This window comes from Pristis pectinata, chromosome 2 (genome assembly GCF_009764475.1).
Source record: "Pristis pectinata isolate sPriPec2 chromosome 2, sPriPec2.1.pri, whole genome shotgun sequence".
NCBI classification, from domain to species: Eukaryota; Metazoa; Chordata; class Chondrichthyes; order Rhinopristiformes; family Pristidae; genus Pristis; species Pristis pectinata.
The window spans coordinates 114,422,290-114,440,940 of NC_067406.1; the positions used below are offsets into that span (position 1 = coordinate 114,422,290).

Sequence of the window (18,651 nt, forward strand, 5' to 3'; positions counted from 1 at the left end):
GGCCTTGAAGACAGTGGACAATCTTTGAGGGGTTAGGAAGTGAGTTATTCGGCTCCAACCTGCTCTTGTAGTCACATTGTGTATATGGCTACCCCAGTTCAGTTTCTGGTCAATGGCGACCTCCAAGATATTGATAGTGAATGATTCAGTGATAGTAGTGCCATTGAACGTCAAGGGGTCATAGCTGAATTTTCTCTTGTCAGATATTGTCATTGCCTGGCACTTATGTGTTGCACATGTTACTTGCCACCTATCAGCCCAGGCCTGGATATTGTCCAGGCCTTGCTGCTTTTGAATATAGATTGCGAGGAGTCACAGATGGGACTGAACATTGTGGAATCATCAGCAAACATCCCTACCTTTGACCTTCCCTACTTCTGTCATTGATGAAGCAGCACGTCTAGGCCTGGGACACTACCCCAAGGAACTCCTGCAGAGATGTCCTGTGGTTGAGATGATTGACCTCAAACCACCACAACCATCTTCCTTTGTGCTAGGTATGATTCCAACCAGTGGAGGGTTTTTCCAATTGACTCCTTGATGCCATACTCAATCAAATGCTGCCTTAATGTCAAGGACAGTTACTGAATCTTTCTGAATTTGACATCTTTTAGTTTATTTTCATGCATTTTTATAGGTTTTGTTAGAAATGTATACATGCAAAGTCATGGGTATGACCAGCTGTGCTTTCCATCTAGTACAAACAACTAAATTTCAACTGGCTGCAAAAACCAAGAACACTGAAGGTTCAGTAAAAATCCGCTGTTACTGATTTTGCTCGTTTTTTGTGGGGAGACACATTCAAACACAAGTACCACCGTTAGCTATTTATGAATAGGCTTTTGGTGGGGGAAGCTCCACTGATGATCTGGTAGTAAAGAAAAGGTACCAAGCATCACAGATCAGGAGACCCTCATTTAAATTCTGAGTTCAGATGAGACTGTAGATTATGGGCTACAATTAACTGGTATCCCTATGTCAATAAAGGGGAAGAAATTGGGCAAGACCTTCAGTCCTGATAACTATCTATCTGACAAGTCATGATGATGTTGGTTGAGAAGATGATATTCTGCCCTCTACAACCAAGTAAGTGCTGACATTACAAGTCCAAGTTTGCTCTTTAGGGATGTCCATTTGGAAAATGGATTACTCAGGTTCTTCATCATTGTCCAGCAGCAATCAGAAGAAACAGGATGGAAAAAAACAGTTAAGGCACAAAAAGACAAAGGTCAGAAGTATAAATCTCCCATCTAACATGTTTCCATTACGTAATGTTTATCCCAGCCAAAGTTTTCTCATTTAGACAATGAGTTAATGCACTTCCCAGTACGGTGCTGAATTTGTAATCGTAAATAGTATTTATGAGAGTGAAGTCAAATGCTGAAGAGGGGAACCAGAACTCTAACTTATTTGAATTTATGAGTTACTTTTGGTCCCTATTTTTTCCTCTCTGATCGATAGAAAAAAATTAATAAATGTGAAAATATTGTGGAGGAAAATACTGAGTTCAGAAATGAAAGCAAATTGGAATCTCTACACCCAGGTTATTAAGATCCAAACTTCAATCAAATACTGCTGATCCAGTTTACTTAAGGTCCAAATCCCAACTGAACGGCACTGAGAGGATGTTGACAACAATCCAATTCCTGATCAAATCCATTCACGTACAGCTGTGCTCAACTACGGTCTATTCCCACCCCTGTTAAAATAGTCCGCTGTCATTTTTTGTCCGAACTCACAATCTAGGCAAGGGATTGGATAACATCCATCGAAGTAAACCGGCATCTTTCGGAGCGGGGGGTGGAAAGAGAGAAATAAGCGGGGAACTATTTACCCGAAGCCAACAATAGACCTCCATTGAATAAACTCGAAATGAACATCTCACAATCGTTCAGTCTACTCACATATCAAACACAGAGCACTTACAAAGGCTAAAGCTAAAAGAAAACACCACGCCTAAGGTTCCTCACTCAATATGCTGATGACTATAAAATCAGTCAGACAGGCGCAACTGTCATGGAGCGAGTGGAAGAGAATCTGAAGCCCGGTTTCAAGCGGGAATGGCAAGATTTGACAGGGTGGGCTTTGACCATCTTGCTGTCCCCATCCACCCACCCAAAGATGTCTCGCCATCCCCGGTTAACACTCCTCGCCCAGGGCAATCAAACCACAGCTGCCGCCGGAGAAATAATGCACAGAAACATTTAACAGCTCTTACAAACAAAACAAAAGCGTATTAAATGAGCACGGAGCAGAAAAAATAAAATACACGACGTTTAAAATAAATCAGTACTGAGCTCATGGATCCAGTTGTCTGTGGAAAACTCAGTCCTCGGCAAAGTGACAGGACTTTTAAGCGGCCAACAAGAGAAAGGAAAGAAAATAACTCAGGTCATTCGGGCAAGAAGTGGCCAAAGTCTTCCCTCAGCCGGGTCTGAAGGCGGTCGGGGCCGGGGGCGCCGCCAGCACCGCCGAGCTTACCTGCTGAGGAGGCGCCGGTCCGCCTGGCAGCCGCCGAGTGGTGTCTGGAACCGGGGTCCCTGTCGCTCGCCCCTCGCACCTCCTCCTCTTCCTCCTGGATCCAGGCTTCCGCCATCATCATACGGAATCGATTAGCGCGGGCGGGAGAAGGCAGCGCTGCGGACAAGAAGCCTTGTCAGAGGGTCAGCGGCGACAGCAAGCGGCTCCCGGGGTCACCCGTAACCACACTGCCTCCCTCCCTCCCTCACCTGCACCAACGGCCGCCCCGGGAGCGCCTCCCCCCACCCCCGGAGCCGCACCAGCTGTTCCCCCCCGCACCAACGGTCGCTAACCAGCAGCACTCGGTCCGCCGGGCAGACTCCTTCCATCCACCCACCCCCCCCCCCCCCTCCCCTACCCTACCTCTCGAACACAGGGCGCTACCTTTCACCAACTTCCGAAATACTCCTGACAGGAAACTCGGCAGCTAAATGAAAACAAAAGGTGGCGGTAGCGGTTGGTTTCGTTCGTCCAACGTGCAACTCTTCTGGAAAGTCTGTCGTTAGCAGAGTTGTTTTCTCCGTGTTGCCTTTGAACGAGAACCAATTACAATGTATTTCTCTCTGAAGGAACACGTTTGTGTTACATTGACTCGGGTTTCTTGAATTGTTTAAAAAAAAGCTTACGTAGAAATAAACTTTGCAATATTCCACAAATGACCCGTGCAGGTGCAGTTGGGTAAAGACAAATGAAGTACATGCAATGCACTTTATAAAAGAAGGCCCTTTTGTGATTGCCTACCAACCTGGCTGAATTGTCAGAATAATCATTGTAGGCAGTCCCTCGGAATTGAGACACGAGATTGCAGATGCTGGAATCTGGAGCAAGAAACAAACTGCTGGATGAACGCAGTGAGTTAGGCAGCATCTGTGGAGGGATCCTTGTCGGGATGAAAGGTCTCGACCCAAAAAGTTTACTGTCCATTTCCCTCACAGATGCTGCCAGAACGGCTGAGTTCAACAGCTTGTTTTTTACTCTCAGGATTGAGAATGACTTGCTTGTGAATTTTTGAGATGGCTAATGAGGCCATTGTGGGAACTGAAGACTCTTCCACAAATGAGGCAGGATATGGCTGACAGGATGGATGGATGGGTAGTCTGTGAGGCCATGTGCTCCTTCTGATGTTTGCTTATGTGCTCCTGATGCCTGTCTTTAAGGTTCTCAATACCATCCCCACTACTCCAAATCCACACTGAATGATCATATAGCAAAAATTCCCAGGAGTCAGTGGAGCTTTGCAGTTCTTTCAGGAAGCTTTGAGCACCACTTCGTATCTTTTTCTCTGCCCACCTGGTCCCACATCTCCTCCCACAACAGAACTTGGAACAGAGTGTCTGTTTTCGGAGTTTGGTATCAAGTGTGCAAAAGACCTGGCCATCTTAACAAAGAGTAATTCAGGTCTCAATGCTGGATATGTTACTCAGGCAGAAGATGGTGACGTCGGTGCACTTGTCCTTTCTGTGAATTGGGAGGATTTTATGGATTCCGAACTGGTGGTATTTTCTGAATGCCTTCAGGTGCCAGTACTCCAAGTCTCAGAAGCAAACAGGAGGGTCGGGACCTGTTAACTGTGAGTTTCGTGCCAGGTCTTGATCTTCAAATGCCCTTTTCTTCATTCAGCCAAAGGATGTGCTGGTACATTGAAGATGATAATGAACTTCATCATCAATGTCTGCCTTTGCTGGGGGGTGGCTCCTGAGATGTGGGAAGTGGTCCACGTTTTCAAAGGTTTCATTGTTAATCATTATTATTGGAGGACCATCTGGAGCAGTGGGAAAGTTGATAGTGGACCTTGATCTTGTGGATGTTGAGTAAAAGGCCCATCTTCTTGTACATTTCAATGAATGAGTTGACAATGTCTTGGAGCTCAGTCTTCAAGTATGCGCAAAAGCAAGTGTTGTTTGCATACTGCAGCTCGATAGTGAAGTTCAGGTGACCTTGGTTCTGGAGATGTTGTAAGTTGAACTGTTTCCCATTTGTTCTGAAGATTAGCTCCACTCTTACATAGTTTGTTGGAGATGAGGTCCAACATTGTGATGAGGAAAAGTGAGAAGGTGTTGGGGCAATGACAAAGTTTGTTTGACACTAGTCTTCACTGTGTTTGGTTCTTCTGTAGACTCATTGGATTGTATCATGCTGTCATAGACTAAATGTAAGATGGAAACAAATTTCTGTAGATACCTGAATTTGAGGAGGATGTTCCATAGTCCCTCCTAATTGATGGAGTTAAAGACTCTAGTGAAGTCAAAGAAGACCACATGTGGAGGCTGGTACTGCTCCTTGCATTTCTCTTGAAGTTGACACATAGTCTCCATATTCACTGTGCCTCCAGACGGACAGAATCCACACTGTGATTTGAAGAGCAGTCCTTCAGCCACTGAGAGGCAGTGGTTCATGTGGACCTTGGTGATGACTTTCCTGTGGCACATAGCAGGGAGAACCCTCTGCAGTCACCACAGTGTCACACTCGTGGCCATCTTCAATAAAGAGGTCAATTTCAAGATCTCTGGTGTTTCCTGGTATCCTCCTCTTCCCATATGTGGAGGATGAGATTGGGGATTTGTGACTGAATTTCTTTACTGCTGAATATTATGATCTCAACAGAGAACCCTTCCACTCCCAAGGCCTTGCTATTTTTGAGTTGCAATCTGGCCTTCTTGACTTCTTGCCAGTCAGGAGTGGCAGTAAAGCTAGCCTCAAAAGCTGTGGGACAGGTCATCAAAGTGCTTCTTCCAGTGGGCACTGACTGCCTCTCTTGCTCTACTGAATTCAATTCTGTTCTTGATTCTCAGTGAGCTGGGGCCTTGGGTGTTTGGACCATAGACAGCTTTTACAATACTGAAGAACCAACATGTGATGTGTGTTTCACTGCATTTATTGCCCATACCTAACTGCCTGTGGGAAGGTCAAGAGGAGCCTTTTTGAATTGCTTCAGTTGTTCTGGTGTAACAAAAAACTGCCACAGTTTTTTTAGGTAGAGAGTTCCAGGATTTGGATTCAGTAATAATAAAGTCACTGAACCTCCTTCTCTCCATCCACCATCTGAATATTAGATCATGGGTTTTCTGTTGGACCTCTGCCTTCAAATATTACAATTGTACTTCTTGGCCAACTGGGAGAGGCTGCCAAAGTGTAACCTAAGATACGATGCTTAATGACATCGGTGCCTTCTCAATGCATACTTCACTGAACGATGTGGCCAACAAATTGGCTGGGTTTATTGGTGGCATGATTGACAGACAAACATCCTGAGTGTGAAGCATCTGGTTTGGTAATCAAAGCAGGGTCTTCTGGACCTTATGTTGCTATGCATAAGAGCTGAACAACATGGAACAGGAAGGCAAAATTTGCATTTATATAGCACTTTTGAGATAGAAAAATATGCTTTACAGAAGTGTAAACAAAAGCACATCAAACTGAAAGGGATAATTAAAAGGAGGGGTTAAAAGCTTGGTCAAAGAGGTGAATTTTAAGAAGAGAAGAGTGAGACAGAGAGGTTTCTCACAGCAGTGATTTGTATTTATATTTCATGTTTATTGGACTAAGTTTTCCAATGTGCTTCACAAGAATCTAATATTGAGTCATGTAAGGAAGTATTAGAGTTAAAAGAGAGGGGGGTTAAGGGATATCTTACGTGATGAATGAGATGTTGAAGCTGAAGAGATTTGGAAGGTTTTGCGAGTCATTTTCAAAACTTGGGATTCTGGCAGTTGAAGGCTCAGACACCAATAGTGGAACAATTAAAACTGGGATGCTCAAGAGGCTAAAATCAAAAGAGTGCAGATACTGTGAGAATATAGATATACAGAGTAGCAAGGTCATTGAGAGACCTTAAAATGGTGTTGGTTGATTGGAATCCATTGTATATCAACAAACATAGGGTACTGACTAAATGCGGTTTGGGGCAACTTAGGACTTAGGCAGTAGAGTTCGAAAGGACAAAGGATAGATTGTCAGAAACCAATCAAGAGTTTATTGGAATAGTTAAACCTCATGGATACAAAGACATGGATGAGGGTTTCAGGAGAGAGTTGGGAAATGCTATGGAGAGAGAAACAGGCTGTCTTAGTGATGGTGTGTTTAGTGTTTGGAAATATACCTGAAGGGTCAAATATGACGCTAAGGTTCTGGGCAATCTGTGTCAACCATGGACAGTTGCCAGAGATAGCCAGGGAACCAAGTTTGTGACAAAAGCTTCATTTTCTAAATATTTACTTGGATGAAATTTCTGCTCATCCAGTACTGGATGTTGGATAAGCAATCTGACAATTTAGGAACAGTGGTGGGGGTCAAGAGAAATCATATTGAGGGAGAACCGGGTATTGTGGTGGGTTTTCTAATGATAGCATGAAAGGCAGCATGTGAACAAGAAAAAGAAAGGAGCTGAAAATAAATCATGGGTGACACCAAAATTATGGTGCAGGAGCAGGCAGAGAAGCCATTGTAGATTATTTTCTAGATAGATAGAACAGGTTAGATAAGAATGGAATCAAGTGAATACATTTAAAATCAGCTGGATTATAGCGGAGAGGCAATGGTGGAAGATGTTGTGGCCAGATGAATTGGTGATTGTAGGCAGGCAATGATACTTAACCATGAACATAGTCACATAAGATATCATTTGTGCTTTTGCTAAGAGTCACTTAGGTACTTTGACAGGGAGAGGAACTTAATTGGTGGGATTCCAGGAAGGAGAGACATGGATTTGGGAAATAACAGCACATTCAAGGACATTTTGAGAGCAAGTTCTAGAAGATAGAATGCAGCTTATTGCATTGGGCCTAAGTTTAAGTAGGGAATTGGAGGAATGCAGACTTTTCAGAAGATAGTGGGTTTGGGTGTCATCAGTGCACATAAGTCAAGCACTTAATTTCCTGTCCTTGAATGGACTTGCAGAGGGAAGAATGTAGATGAGGAAGAGGAGTGGACAAAAAGGTAGAACTTAGAAGACTGCAGAGGATGAGAAACAGGAAAAGATACCTTTGGGTCTGGTGCACTGGCCACAACTTAACAGGTAAGATAAGATAAGATATCTTTATTAGTCACATGTACATCAAAACACACAGTAAAATGCATCTTTTTACGTAGAGCGTTATGGGGGCAGCCTGCAAGTGTCGCCTCACTTCCGGTGCCAACATAGCATGCCCACAACTTCCTAACCTGTATGCCTTTGGAATGTAGGAGGAAACCAGAGCATTCAGAGGAAACCCACGCAGACACGGGGTGAATGTACAAACTCGTTACAGACAGCAGCTGGAATTGAACCTGGGTCGCTGGAGCTGTATTAGTGTTGCGCTAACTGCTACACTACCATGCTTGCCACTAAGTGACATTTGTCCCACTGAGGAGAATAATGGGGGAGAGGTGATGGAGGAGGACAATGTGGTTGTCCAGGTCAAAGCTTGCAGAGAGGTCAAAAGGAGACAGAATCAATAGAGTGCCATGGTCACAAGCATGGAGGATGTCATGTGTAACTTCCATAAGAGGTTTTCAGGGCAGTGGTAAGGGTGAAAACCTGATTGGAAATATGCAAGCATGAAGTTGTGGAAAAGGTGTGAATAAATTTAAGAGGAAACAATGTTCAGAATGTTAGAGAGGAAATGAAAACTGGAGATTCAGTTGGAATCTGATGTGTTGAACATGTTGTTCGAGCATGGTTCATTGCAAGCAGTTTTAAAAGGGAATTAGCCAGTACATAAAGAGAGAGCAAACCATGTAAAATGTTACCAAATGGGGGTTGAGGAAAGGAACTTGGCAAATCAGCAGTTTAGTGAAAGGACACAAAGTGAGACTCATAAAAAAATCTGAGTTCAGAGAGGGATCGGGGAAGATAGAAAAGAAGATAGATAAAGATGTGCTTTCAGAGCTAGAGCTGAGGGTAACATTAGAAATGGTTAGCTTGTGGACAAGGAGGAGGGGAAATTAGCAGAAGCAGCTGATTAGATTGTCCAGTTCAATTGGCATTGGAGTTCATGGTCAAATTTCCATGGAAGTGATTGTGATGAGGAAAGAATCCAAGATTTATCTTTTCATGCTAAGCTGAGATGTGGGTGGTTTTGGCAGAGGAGAGCAAGCTGACAGCATTTGATGTGGTCCAGGCAAATCTGGTTTCAGCATTGTTTAAAATAAGCTCAAGTCTGTGTCCTTTGGATTTAGGGAACTAATACAAGGGAACAGCCAAAATGGAAGTAAGTGAGATATTCACTGGACACATGGATCTAAAATTCATTTCACATGATTTCTTGTAGCAAATACAGTCAACTACTTAGCCTTAAAAGGGTCAATCTTGACTGTCTTTGCTGAGCAAAATCAGCATCGAAATAAGTTTGGCCAAATGCATATACAAATTAAAAGCAGAAGCAGGCCACTTGGCTGATTCCATTGTAAAAGGGACTTACCTTACCAGTGTCCAATGTCTGCCTGTAATAAGTTGGTACTACTCACAGCTGAGGCTGTATAAGGGCAAACTAATTTTTTGGACCCTTGGCAAAAAGAAGTGAATTTGCGGTGTCCCAAAATAACAACACAGGTTGCTGCCATTTATGCACAGTGGTCATGATTCCTAATGCGACCTTGTTGACGGCTACCTTGCTATGGTTTTGGGGTTGACAAATTGCATCTTGATGCCTGTTTGCTGTCTTATTGTGCAGTGCCACATTTATAAGGAACCAGGCTTCCGTAGCAAGGGAGCTTCTTTGGTGCCAGCAGGGGTACCGACCAGCACTCTCTGCTGGTTTTTGGAAACTTTAACAAAAGTGCATTGAGCTGTAGCAAAAGGTGTGCAAGTTTTGACAAAAGATAAAATTCACGAGTAAATCAAATGTCAGAGCTCCTTAAAATAAAAGTTATTGTAAAAACTATTTATTGTGTTCTGAGAAAAAGGGAATAAACATTTTGATAGAGTAATATCGTGCGTTAGTGTTGCATTGATTCATTTCACTGTCGTCACATGGAAACACAATGTTTGCTACTTAAGTTGAACAGCATGCACTTGGTTATAAACAAACTGCTATCGTTTGTAACTATGGTATGAAGTATCCAAAAAACTGCACAAGGTAGAAAATAAACATCAGTGGGAGAAAGATAAATACTGAGGAATGATGTAAGGAAAGGAGATACTGTAGGCAGAGACCACAGATTGAGGGGCCAAGATGGATGAAGGGCAAACAAAAATGGCATAATGAGAAGAAGACTGATTACGGATTGCAAGGGAGGCTGGAACTGGTGGAGCATGTGTTACATTCAGGAAGATGGCATTGAATAAGGTTGCAGAGATATTGAGTGGCAATCCCCTAACCAAACCAGCAGGACAGCAACCTTAAATTGATGTGATGAGGTTGACAGGTAATTATACTGAGTAAGGATGGAGCTGTTGGGAGAGTGGAATGTAGTACAGGGCAAGATGTTTGTCAGGATTTGTAAATATCGGCACTGGAAGTCTTGCAGGAATGTATGGAAATAATCATGTCTCAAGTTGACTAAATCACATGAGTAAGTGAAACGTGATTTAAACAAATATGATTTTATATGTATTCCAGATTGGTTACAGTGAATAGGAGGGAAGTTTGAGAGATATTTGCAATCATTATGAAGGATTCATTAGCCATTGCCTCTATTGTAGAGATTCAGAAAAGGTCGCTAAAGTAGATACAGGCAAGAATAGCACAAAATTTTATGCTAATCTTTTGTCTTACAATGCAATTGTTAATCAGGAGATTAACCTGCACATCAGCAAATTGATAAACAGCAATTAAAGATGACTTTAGAAAGGAAATCTCGCCTGACTATATTCTATAGTTGTGTTCTAGTTTCTCAGAATGGAGGCCGGTGACTAGTGGTGTGCCACAGGGGTCAGTGTTGGGACCCTTGTTATTCATTATTTATATAAATTATTTGGATGCGAATGCACAAGGCTTGACCAGTAAGTTTGCGGATGACACGAAATTAGGAGGTGTTGTTGATAGTGAAGAAGGTTATTGTAGATCACAGGGGGATCTTGATCAGTTAGAGAAGTGGGCTGAGGAATGGCAAATGGATTTCAATACAGATATGTGTGAGGTGATGCATTTTGGAAAGTCAAACCAGTGTAGGACTTATACTATGAATGGTAGGGCACCAGGGAGTGTAATGGAACAGAAGGACCTAGGAGTACAAGTGCATAGTTCGTTGAAAGCGGCGTCACAGGTAGACGGGGTGGTGAAAAGGGCATTTAGTTGGCCTTCATCAGTCAAGGCATTGAGTATAGGAGTTGGGACATTATGTTGCAATTGTATAAGTTGTTGGTGAGGCTGCACTTGGAGTACTGTGTACAGTTTTGGTCACCCTGTTATAGGAAAGACGTGGTTAACTGGAAAGAGTGTAGAGAAGCTTTACAAGGATTTTCCCAGGACTAGAGGGCCTGACTTATAGGGAGAGGTTGGGCAGGTTAGGTCTTTATTCCTTAGAACGTGGGAGAATGAGGGGTGACCTTATAGAAATGTTTAAAATGATGAGAGGCACATATAAGGTGGACAGTAATAGTCTTTTCCCTAGGGTAGGGGAGTCCAAAACTAGGGGGCATAGATTTAGGGTGAGGGGGGGAAAGATTTAAAATGGACCTGACAGACAACTTCTTCACACAGAGGGTGGTGAGTATATGGAACGAGCTGCCAGAGAAAGTGGTTGAGGCAGGTACAACGGTATCATTTAAGAAGCACTTGGATAGGTACATGGAGGGGTGGGGCTTAGAGGGATATGGGCCGAAAACAGGAAATTGGGACTAGCCGGGTGGGCACCATTGTCAGCATGGACTCAGTGGGCCGAAGGGCCTGTATCTGTGTTGTATTGCTCTAGGACTCTTATGACTTCTTAAAAGAATAGAATAGACTGTGATGTCAAGGCTGGTGTTAGTCCCACCAATGTTGGGAGGGAATTATGGGTCAGGTCAGGGGATGGGGATACAGTTCAAGTATTAAAGGTCATGAAGGGCAGTCACTACATGCACATATGAATCAGCTGCCACTTTTCAGGTAGCAGACTGCAAACTGTGTCTGTGTCTGATCCTGGTAGGGTGAGACATTTCAGTGTGATATTTAAATCAATCTCCCACTGTAGTAACGAGCCATATCTAGCTCTCTGGCCAGGTTTTTCAGGGCTTAAGGACAGGAGCAGTTGGTTGCTTATGCTTTGAGAGGCCCTTTGCCTCACCTGGCTGTTGTAATTGTTGGATCTTTCTCCTTTACTCCATTACAATGGGATTTAGATCAACTAGGCAAATTCTTCAGAGTCACTGAATGCTGGAAACACTCAGCAGGTCATGTAGCTTCTGTGGAGAGAGAAATAGTCAATGTTTCAGGTTAATGACCTTTCATCAGACCATTAAAAGTAAGAAAGCAAGTATGTTTAAATTTGCAGACTGGGAGAGTGATGGACTGTCTGTATTAGAGTAGAGACCAGGGTTATCCAGATAACAACAACTTTTGATGCCAGCAGGTAGAGAGGAAAAGAAACAAAATAATAGTCATAGAGTCATAGGGCATGGAAAAAGACCCTTCAGCCTAACTGGTCCATGCCAACCAAGATTCCCATCTAAGCTAGCCCCATTTGCCTGCGCTTGGCCCATATTCCTTTAAACCTTTAAAGGTACCTGGCCAAGTACCTTTTAAATGTTGTTGTTTCTCTGGGTGAAAAAGCTGTCCCTCAGGTTCCTAGTAAATCTCTCCCCTTTCACCTTGAACCTATGCCCTCTAATTCTTGACCCAACGCTGGGAAAAAGACTGTGCATGTTTACCCTATCTACGCCCCTCATAATCTTATACACCTCAATAAGATCACCCCTCATTCTCCTAGGCTCCAATGAAAAAACTCCCAACCTGCTCAACCTCTCTCCATAACTATGTCCCTTGAGTCCCAGCAATGTCCTTTTAATCTGCCCTGCACTCTTTCCAGCTTAACAGCATCTTTCCAAGAGCAAGGTTAACAAAACTGAAAACAATATTCCAAATGCAATCTCACCAATGTCCTGTACAACTGCTGATGTAGGCCAGCATGCCAAAAGCCTTCTTCACCACTCTGTCTACCTGCAACACCACTTTCAGGAAACCATGTACTTGTACTCCTAGGTCCCTCTGTTCTACAACACTCAGGGCCCTACCGTGTACTGTGAAAGTCCTACCCTCATTTGTCTTCCTAAAATGCAACACCTCGCACTTATCCAAATTATAATCCATGTACCATTCCTCGGCCCACTTACCCAGCTGATCAAGATCCCTCTGTAAATCCTAATAACCATCTTCACTGTTAACAACACCACCTATTTTAATGTCATCTGCAAACTTACTAACCATGGTAGGTTATAGGTTTAAGGTGCTGGGGAATAGATATAGAGGAGATGTCAAGGGTAAGTTTTTTACTCAGAGAGTGGTGAGTGCGTGGAATGGGCTGCCGGAAATGGTGGTGGAGGCTGATACGATAGGGTCTTTCAAGAGACTGTTAGATAGGTATATGGAGCTGAGTAAAATAGAGGGCTTTGGGTAAGCCTAGTAATTTCTAGGGTAGGGACATGTTCGGCACAGCTTTGTGGGCCAAAAGGCCTGAATTGTGCTGTAATTGTTCTATGTTCTATGTTCTATACATTTTACATTCTAATCCAAATCATTGATATAGATGACAAATAGCAATGGGCCCAGCACCGAGCCCTGGGTAACAACACTAGTCACAGGCCTCCAGTCCAAAAGACAACCTTCCACCATCACCCTCTACTTCCTACCATCAAGCTAATTCTGTATTCAATTAGCTAACTCTCCCTGGATCCCATGTGATCTAACTTTCCATAGCAGCCTACCATGTAGAACCTTATCAAAGGCCTTACTCAGTCATGTCACCACTGAGGCATCCATGGAATGAGTACCTCCGCAGTTAAGTGAATAAAAACATGTTGGAACTATGAGCTGCAGAGCACAACAGATGCTAGGAAACAAAAGAGAATGCTGGAAATCCCCAGCACAGCTCTGATATAAGGTCATCCGCCTATAATATTAACTCAGCTTTTCTCTCCTCTTGATCTCCTGTTCGGACAGCACCTTCATAACCTCTGTTGCTGAGACGGACAAGAGCAAAAGGCTTGTGGAACACCTCTACTTTAGAGTCATACGCTATTACAGCGCCAGCGATCAGAGTTCAATTCTCGTCACGTCTGTAAGGAGTTTGTATGTTCTCCTCGTGTCTGCATGGGTTTCCTCCAGGTGCTCCAGTTTCTTCCCACTTCCCACACTTCCCACATTCCACATGTACGGGGAGGTTAACATGGGTTTAAATGGGCGGTGCGGACTTGTTGGGCCAGAAGGGCCTGTAACTGGGCTGTATAAATAAAGTTTTTAATAAAAGTTTTTATGAAGTTTTTAATACAGCATGGAAACAGGCCTTTCAGAACAACTCATCCATGCCCACCAAGCTGTCCAGCTAAGCTAGTCCCACTTGCCTGCTTTTGGCCCGTATCCCTCTAAACCTTTCCTATCCATGTACCTGTCTAAATGTAATTGTCCCTGCCTCTACAGCTTCCTCTGGCAGTTCGTTCCATAGACCCACCACCCCCTGTGTGAAAAAGTTGCTCTTTGGGTCCCTTTTAAATCTTTCCTCTCTCACCTTAAACCAATGCCCTCTAGTTGTAATCCCCCACCCTGGGAAAAAGACTGTGACCATTCACTTTATCCATGCCCCTCATGATATTTATATACCTCTGTAAGGTCACCTCTCAACCTCCTACACTCTAGGGAAAAAAGTCCCAGCCTATCCAGCCTCTCCTTATAACTTAAGCCCTCCAGTCCTGGTAACATCCTCGTGAATCTTTTCTGCATCTTTTTCAGGTTAATGACATCCTTCCTATAGTTGGGCAATCAGAACAGCACACAAAACTCCAGGTGTGGTCTCACCAATGACTTATACGGTTATCCCAACTCCTGTACTCAATGCCCTGACCGATGAAGACAAGCCTGCCAAATGCTTTCTTCACCATTCTGTATCCTTCTGTCTCCATTTTCAGGGAACTATGTACCTGTACCCCTAGGACTCTTTGTTCTACAACACTGTCCTGGGCCCTACCATTCACTGAGTAAGTCCTGCTCTGGTTTAACTTACCAAAGTGCAACGCCTTGTACTTGTGTAAGTTAAATTCTTTCTGCCATTCTTTGGCCCATTTCCCCAGTTGATCTAAATCCTGTTGTAAGCTTAGATAACTCTCTTCACTGTCCATTATACCATCAAGTTGGTGCCATTCACAACCTTACCTTGCCAACTGCATTCTCATCCAGATCGCTAATATAGACGACAAACAACAGTGGACCCAGCACCGATCCCTTCTAGTTCCCTTCTGTCATGTACCATTTAGTTTCGGAAAAATTTCCATTTTTTCTATTGTTACTGATTCCAGATTCTCTATCTAACAAGGCAGTGGTAGTTTGTTTTTACACCAGAATGATTGCAGCGGTTCAATAACATGACTCACCACCACCTTCCAGAGGCACCTAGGGATGGGCATTAACATGGTGAAACACGTAAAAGAATTTTTAAAAGTTCAACTAAGAGCAATAATCAATAAAACCTCACATGCTGTTGGCAATCCAGACTAACCAATAGAATATATATCAGAGGTTGTCATGATCAAACTCTCCAGTGCTTTGATCAGACTGCATCTGAAGTACTGTGTTCACCTTCAGTCACTAAGGAACAAGGAAGACATTCAAGTGCTGGAAAGTGTGCAGAGAAGGATCTTGAGGCTGATCCCTAATGATGTGTCTGAATTGGGAGAAAGTGCAGAAGAAATATGGGCTTTTCAGCATGGAAGCAAAACATCTAAAATGTAATCTTATAGAGACATATTAGATGGCAAATGGGAGAGCAAAGGGCTATTATTCATTCATAGGTTGTGGGTGTTACTAGCAAGGTAAGCAATTAATTCACCACCCCTAATAACAATAAATGGTAATGAGTTCCTTTTTGAACCACTGCAGCCTGTATGGTGAAAGTACTCTTATCATGCTGTTCCAGGAACTTGACATAGCCTTGAAGAGGAAATATATTTATTTGTCAGGTGACTTAGAAGTAAGCTTGGATGTGGGTGTGTTCCCATGCAGCTGTCACCATGACCCATTTGAATGATAAATGGTTTGAAAAGTGCAGCCGAGAGAACCTTGATGATTCGTTGCATTGTTTCTCCCAGCTGGTACGTTTCCTCCAACATGGTGTGCCAGATGGAGAAAATGAATGATTAAGGTGATATATAAGGCACCAATCAAGCAGGCTAAATATTCCTGGATGGTGTCAAGCTTCTTGAATGTTATTGTAGCTTTAATCATCACAAGATCACAAGACAAGGGAGCAGAAGTAGGCCATTTGGCCCATCGAGTCTGCTCCAAGGAAAAGGGAAGAAAGAAAAAGAAATGAGAAATGGTGGGGGGGGGGGGGGGGGGGGCAAAAAAAAAACCTCTATTCTAACCCCAATTTCCGGTCTTATCCCCATATCCCTTGATACCCCAACTATTTAGATATCTATCTATCGCTTCCTTAAACGCCCTCCAATGATCTGGCCTCCACTGCTGTAAGTGGCAAGGAATTCCACAAATTCACCACCCTCTGGCTAAAGAAATTTCTCTTCATCTCTGTTTTAAACCTGTACCCTCTGGTTGTGCCCTGGTTAATTCTAAGATTGTGCCCTCTGGTCCTGGACTCACCCACCAAGGGAAAAAGCCTAGCCACATCTACTCTGTCCAGTCCTTTCAACATTTTAAATGTCTCTATGAGGTCCCCTCTCATTCTTCTGTACTCCAGTGAGTACAGTCCAGGAGCCAAAAAATGCTCATCATACGTAAGCCCTTTCATTCCAGGAATCATCCTCGTAAATCTCCTCTGAAGCCTCTCCAACATCAGCACATCTTTCATAAGATATGGGGCCCAAAACTGTGCACAGTATTCCAAATGAGGCCTCACTAGTGCCCCGTAGAGCCTCATCAACACTTCCTTACTTTTATACACTATACCTCTCAAAATGAATGCCAACATAGCATTCGCTTTCTTTACCACCGATCCGACCTGGTGGTTAACCTTTAAGGTATCCTGCACGAGTACCCCCAAGTCCCTTTGTACTTCTGTACTTTGAATTTTCTCTCCTTCTACATAATAATCTGCCCGTTTATTTCTGTTTCCAAAGTGTACAACTGCACATTTCTCAACATTGAATCTCATCTGCCATTTCCTTGCCCATTCTCCTAAACTATCTAGGTCTCTCCGCAACCTTCCTGTCTCCTCAGTACTCCCTACTCCTCCCCCTATCTTGGTGTCATCCGCAAACTTAGCCACAAAACCACTTACTCCATCATCCAAATCGTTAATGTACAAGGTAAAAAGAAGCAGCCCCAACACTGACCCCTGCGGAACACCACTAGTAACCGGTAGCCAACCAGAACGAGATCCTTTTATTCCCACCCTTTGCTTCCTGCCAACCAGCCAATGCTCTGCCCATTCTGTTATCCTACCTGTAATTCCATGACCTCTCATCTTATTAATCATTCTCTTATGCGGCACCTTGTCGAAGGCCTTTTGAAAGTCTAAATACACAACATCTACCGCCTCTCCCTTATCCACCCTACCTGTGATTTCTTCAAAAAACTCCAATAGGTTGGTCAGGCAGGATCTTCCCTTCACGAAACCATGTTGGCTAGGACCTATCTTGCCTTGGACCTCTAGGTATTCCATAACACCATCCTTGAGGATCGATTCCAATCACTGTCCCACCGCTGACATCAGACTAATAGGTCTATAATTTCCTTTATGCTGCCTCCCACCTTTCTTATACGGTGGAACTACATTTGTGACCCTCCAGTCCTCCGGAACCATGCCGGAGTCTATCGATTCCTGGAAAATTATCACCAATGCCTCTGCTATCTCTAAAGCCACCTCCTTCAGAACCCAGGGATGCACCTCATCCAGTATTTATCTCCAATGCAGTGTGCCAGTGATGCAGTGATGCCAGCTTTGGTGAAGCAGTCAGCATAATCAAAGACCCAACCCACTCGGGTCATTCTCTCTTCTCTCCTCTCCCATCAGACAGAAGATACAGGAGCCTGAGGGTACATACCACCAGGCTCAAGGACAGCTCATCCTGCCATGTGGAGAATATTCTATCATACACCTGAACCATGTCACATAAATGGTGAAAAGACTTTGGTAGATCAGAATGTGAGTCACATACGGCAGGATATCCAGCTTCTAACTTCTTCTTATAGTCACATCATTTATGTAGTTGGTCTGGTTAAGCCTTTGGTCAATTATGGAGATTTGGCCATAGTAAGAGTGGTGGAGACAGAAATCTTCATTGTACTTATAAGGTACATAAAAACATACCTGAGGAGCTGTAACCTTGGTACAGGTTAAGTGCTGGTCAGTGGGAATAACCAGTGAAGTCTGGCATGGACATAATGAACCAAATGGCCTCCAGCTGTGCCACAAATCTCTCTGATTCTATATTGTGGTTGCCTGATAAGAGGTATTAACTTTTTGGGGTTGGTGTCTGTTTGAGCCTTGAGTAGTACTGCCACTTATTACTTAATGTCTGTCTGAATATTCCAATACTGACTTTGTAGGTGGAACTGAACACTACAATCATTAATGAATATCCCCAGTTTTGACCTGATGAATGAGGAAAAGTGAAGCAACTGAAGATGGGTGGACCTAGGAATTCCTGCAGGGAAGTCTTGGGGCTGAGATGACTGACCTCCAACAATCACAACCATTGTTTTCTTTCTACTAGGTATGTCTCTTGTCAGTGGAGAACTTTGCCCCTAATTCCCACTAACTTCAATTTTACTGGAGAACTTTAATGCCATATTCATTCACTTACTTGCTTTTGTATCAGGAGAGTCACCATTTAAAAAAAAGAGACAAGGAAATAAGACTCCATTCAAGGCATCACTGCTTATCTGTTACCACTTGCCTGTTACAAATGTATTGGTATTAGTTTATTATTGTCACTTGTACCAAGGTACGGTGGAAAGCTTATCTTGCATACCATTCGTACAGATCAATTCATTATACAGTGCATTGAGGTATTACAGGGTAAAAACAATAACAGAATACAGAGCAAAGTGTCACAGCTACAAG

The 18,651-nt window shown here is 43.4% G+C and overlaps 1 protein-coding gene across 7 annotated transcripts in view; it reads right to left on the reverse strand.

Moving 5' to 3' along the window:
- Positions 1 to 3,041, reverse strand: part of sh3d19 (SH3 domain containing 19) — a 96,832-nt gene extending 93,791 nt beyond the window's left edge. For 2 of the 7 annotated variants that reach the window (XM_052010381.1, XM_052010382.1), the window contains exons 1-2: positions 2,884 to 3,041; positions 2,482 to 2,637 (exon numbers count right to left, since the gene is read on the reverse strand). In XM_052010381.1, coding sequence (XP_051866341.1) covers positions 2,482 to 2,602 — 121 coding nt within the window. In that variant the 5' untranslated portion in view covers positions 2,603 to 2,637; positions 2,884 to 3,041. Of the gene's footprint in view, positions 1 to 2,481; positions 2,638 to 2,813; positions 2,838 to 2,883 lie in introns of those variants that run through there. The other 5 variants (XM_052010378.1, XM_052010385.1, XM_052010380.1 and 2 more) reach the window with 5 other exon arrangements.
- Positions 3,042 to 18,651: the final 15,610 nt, after the last annotated feature.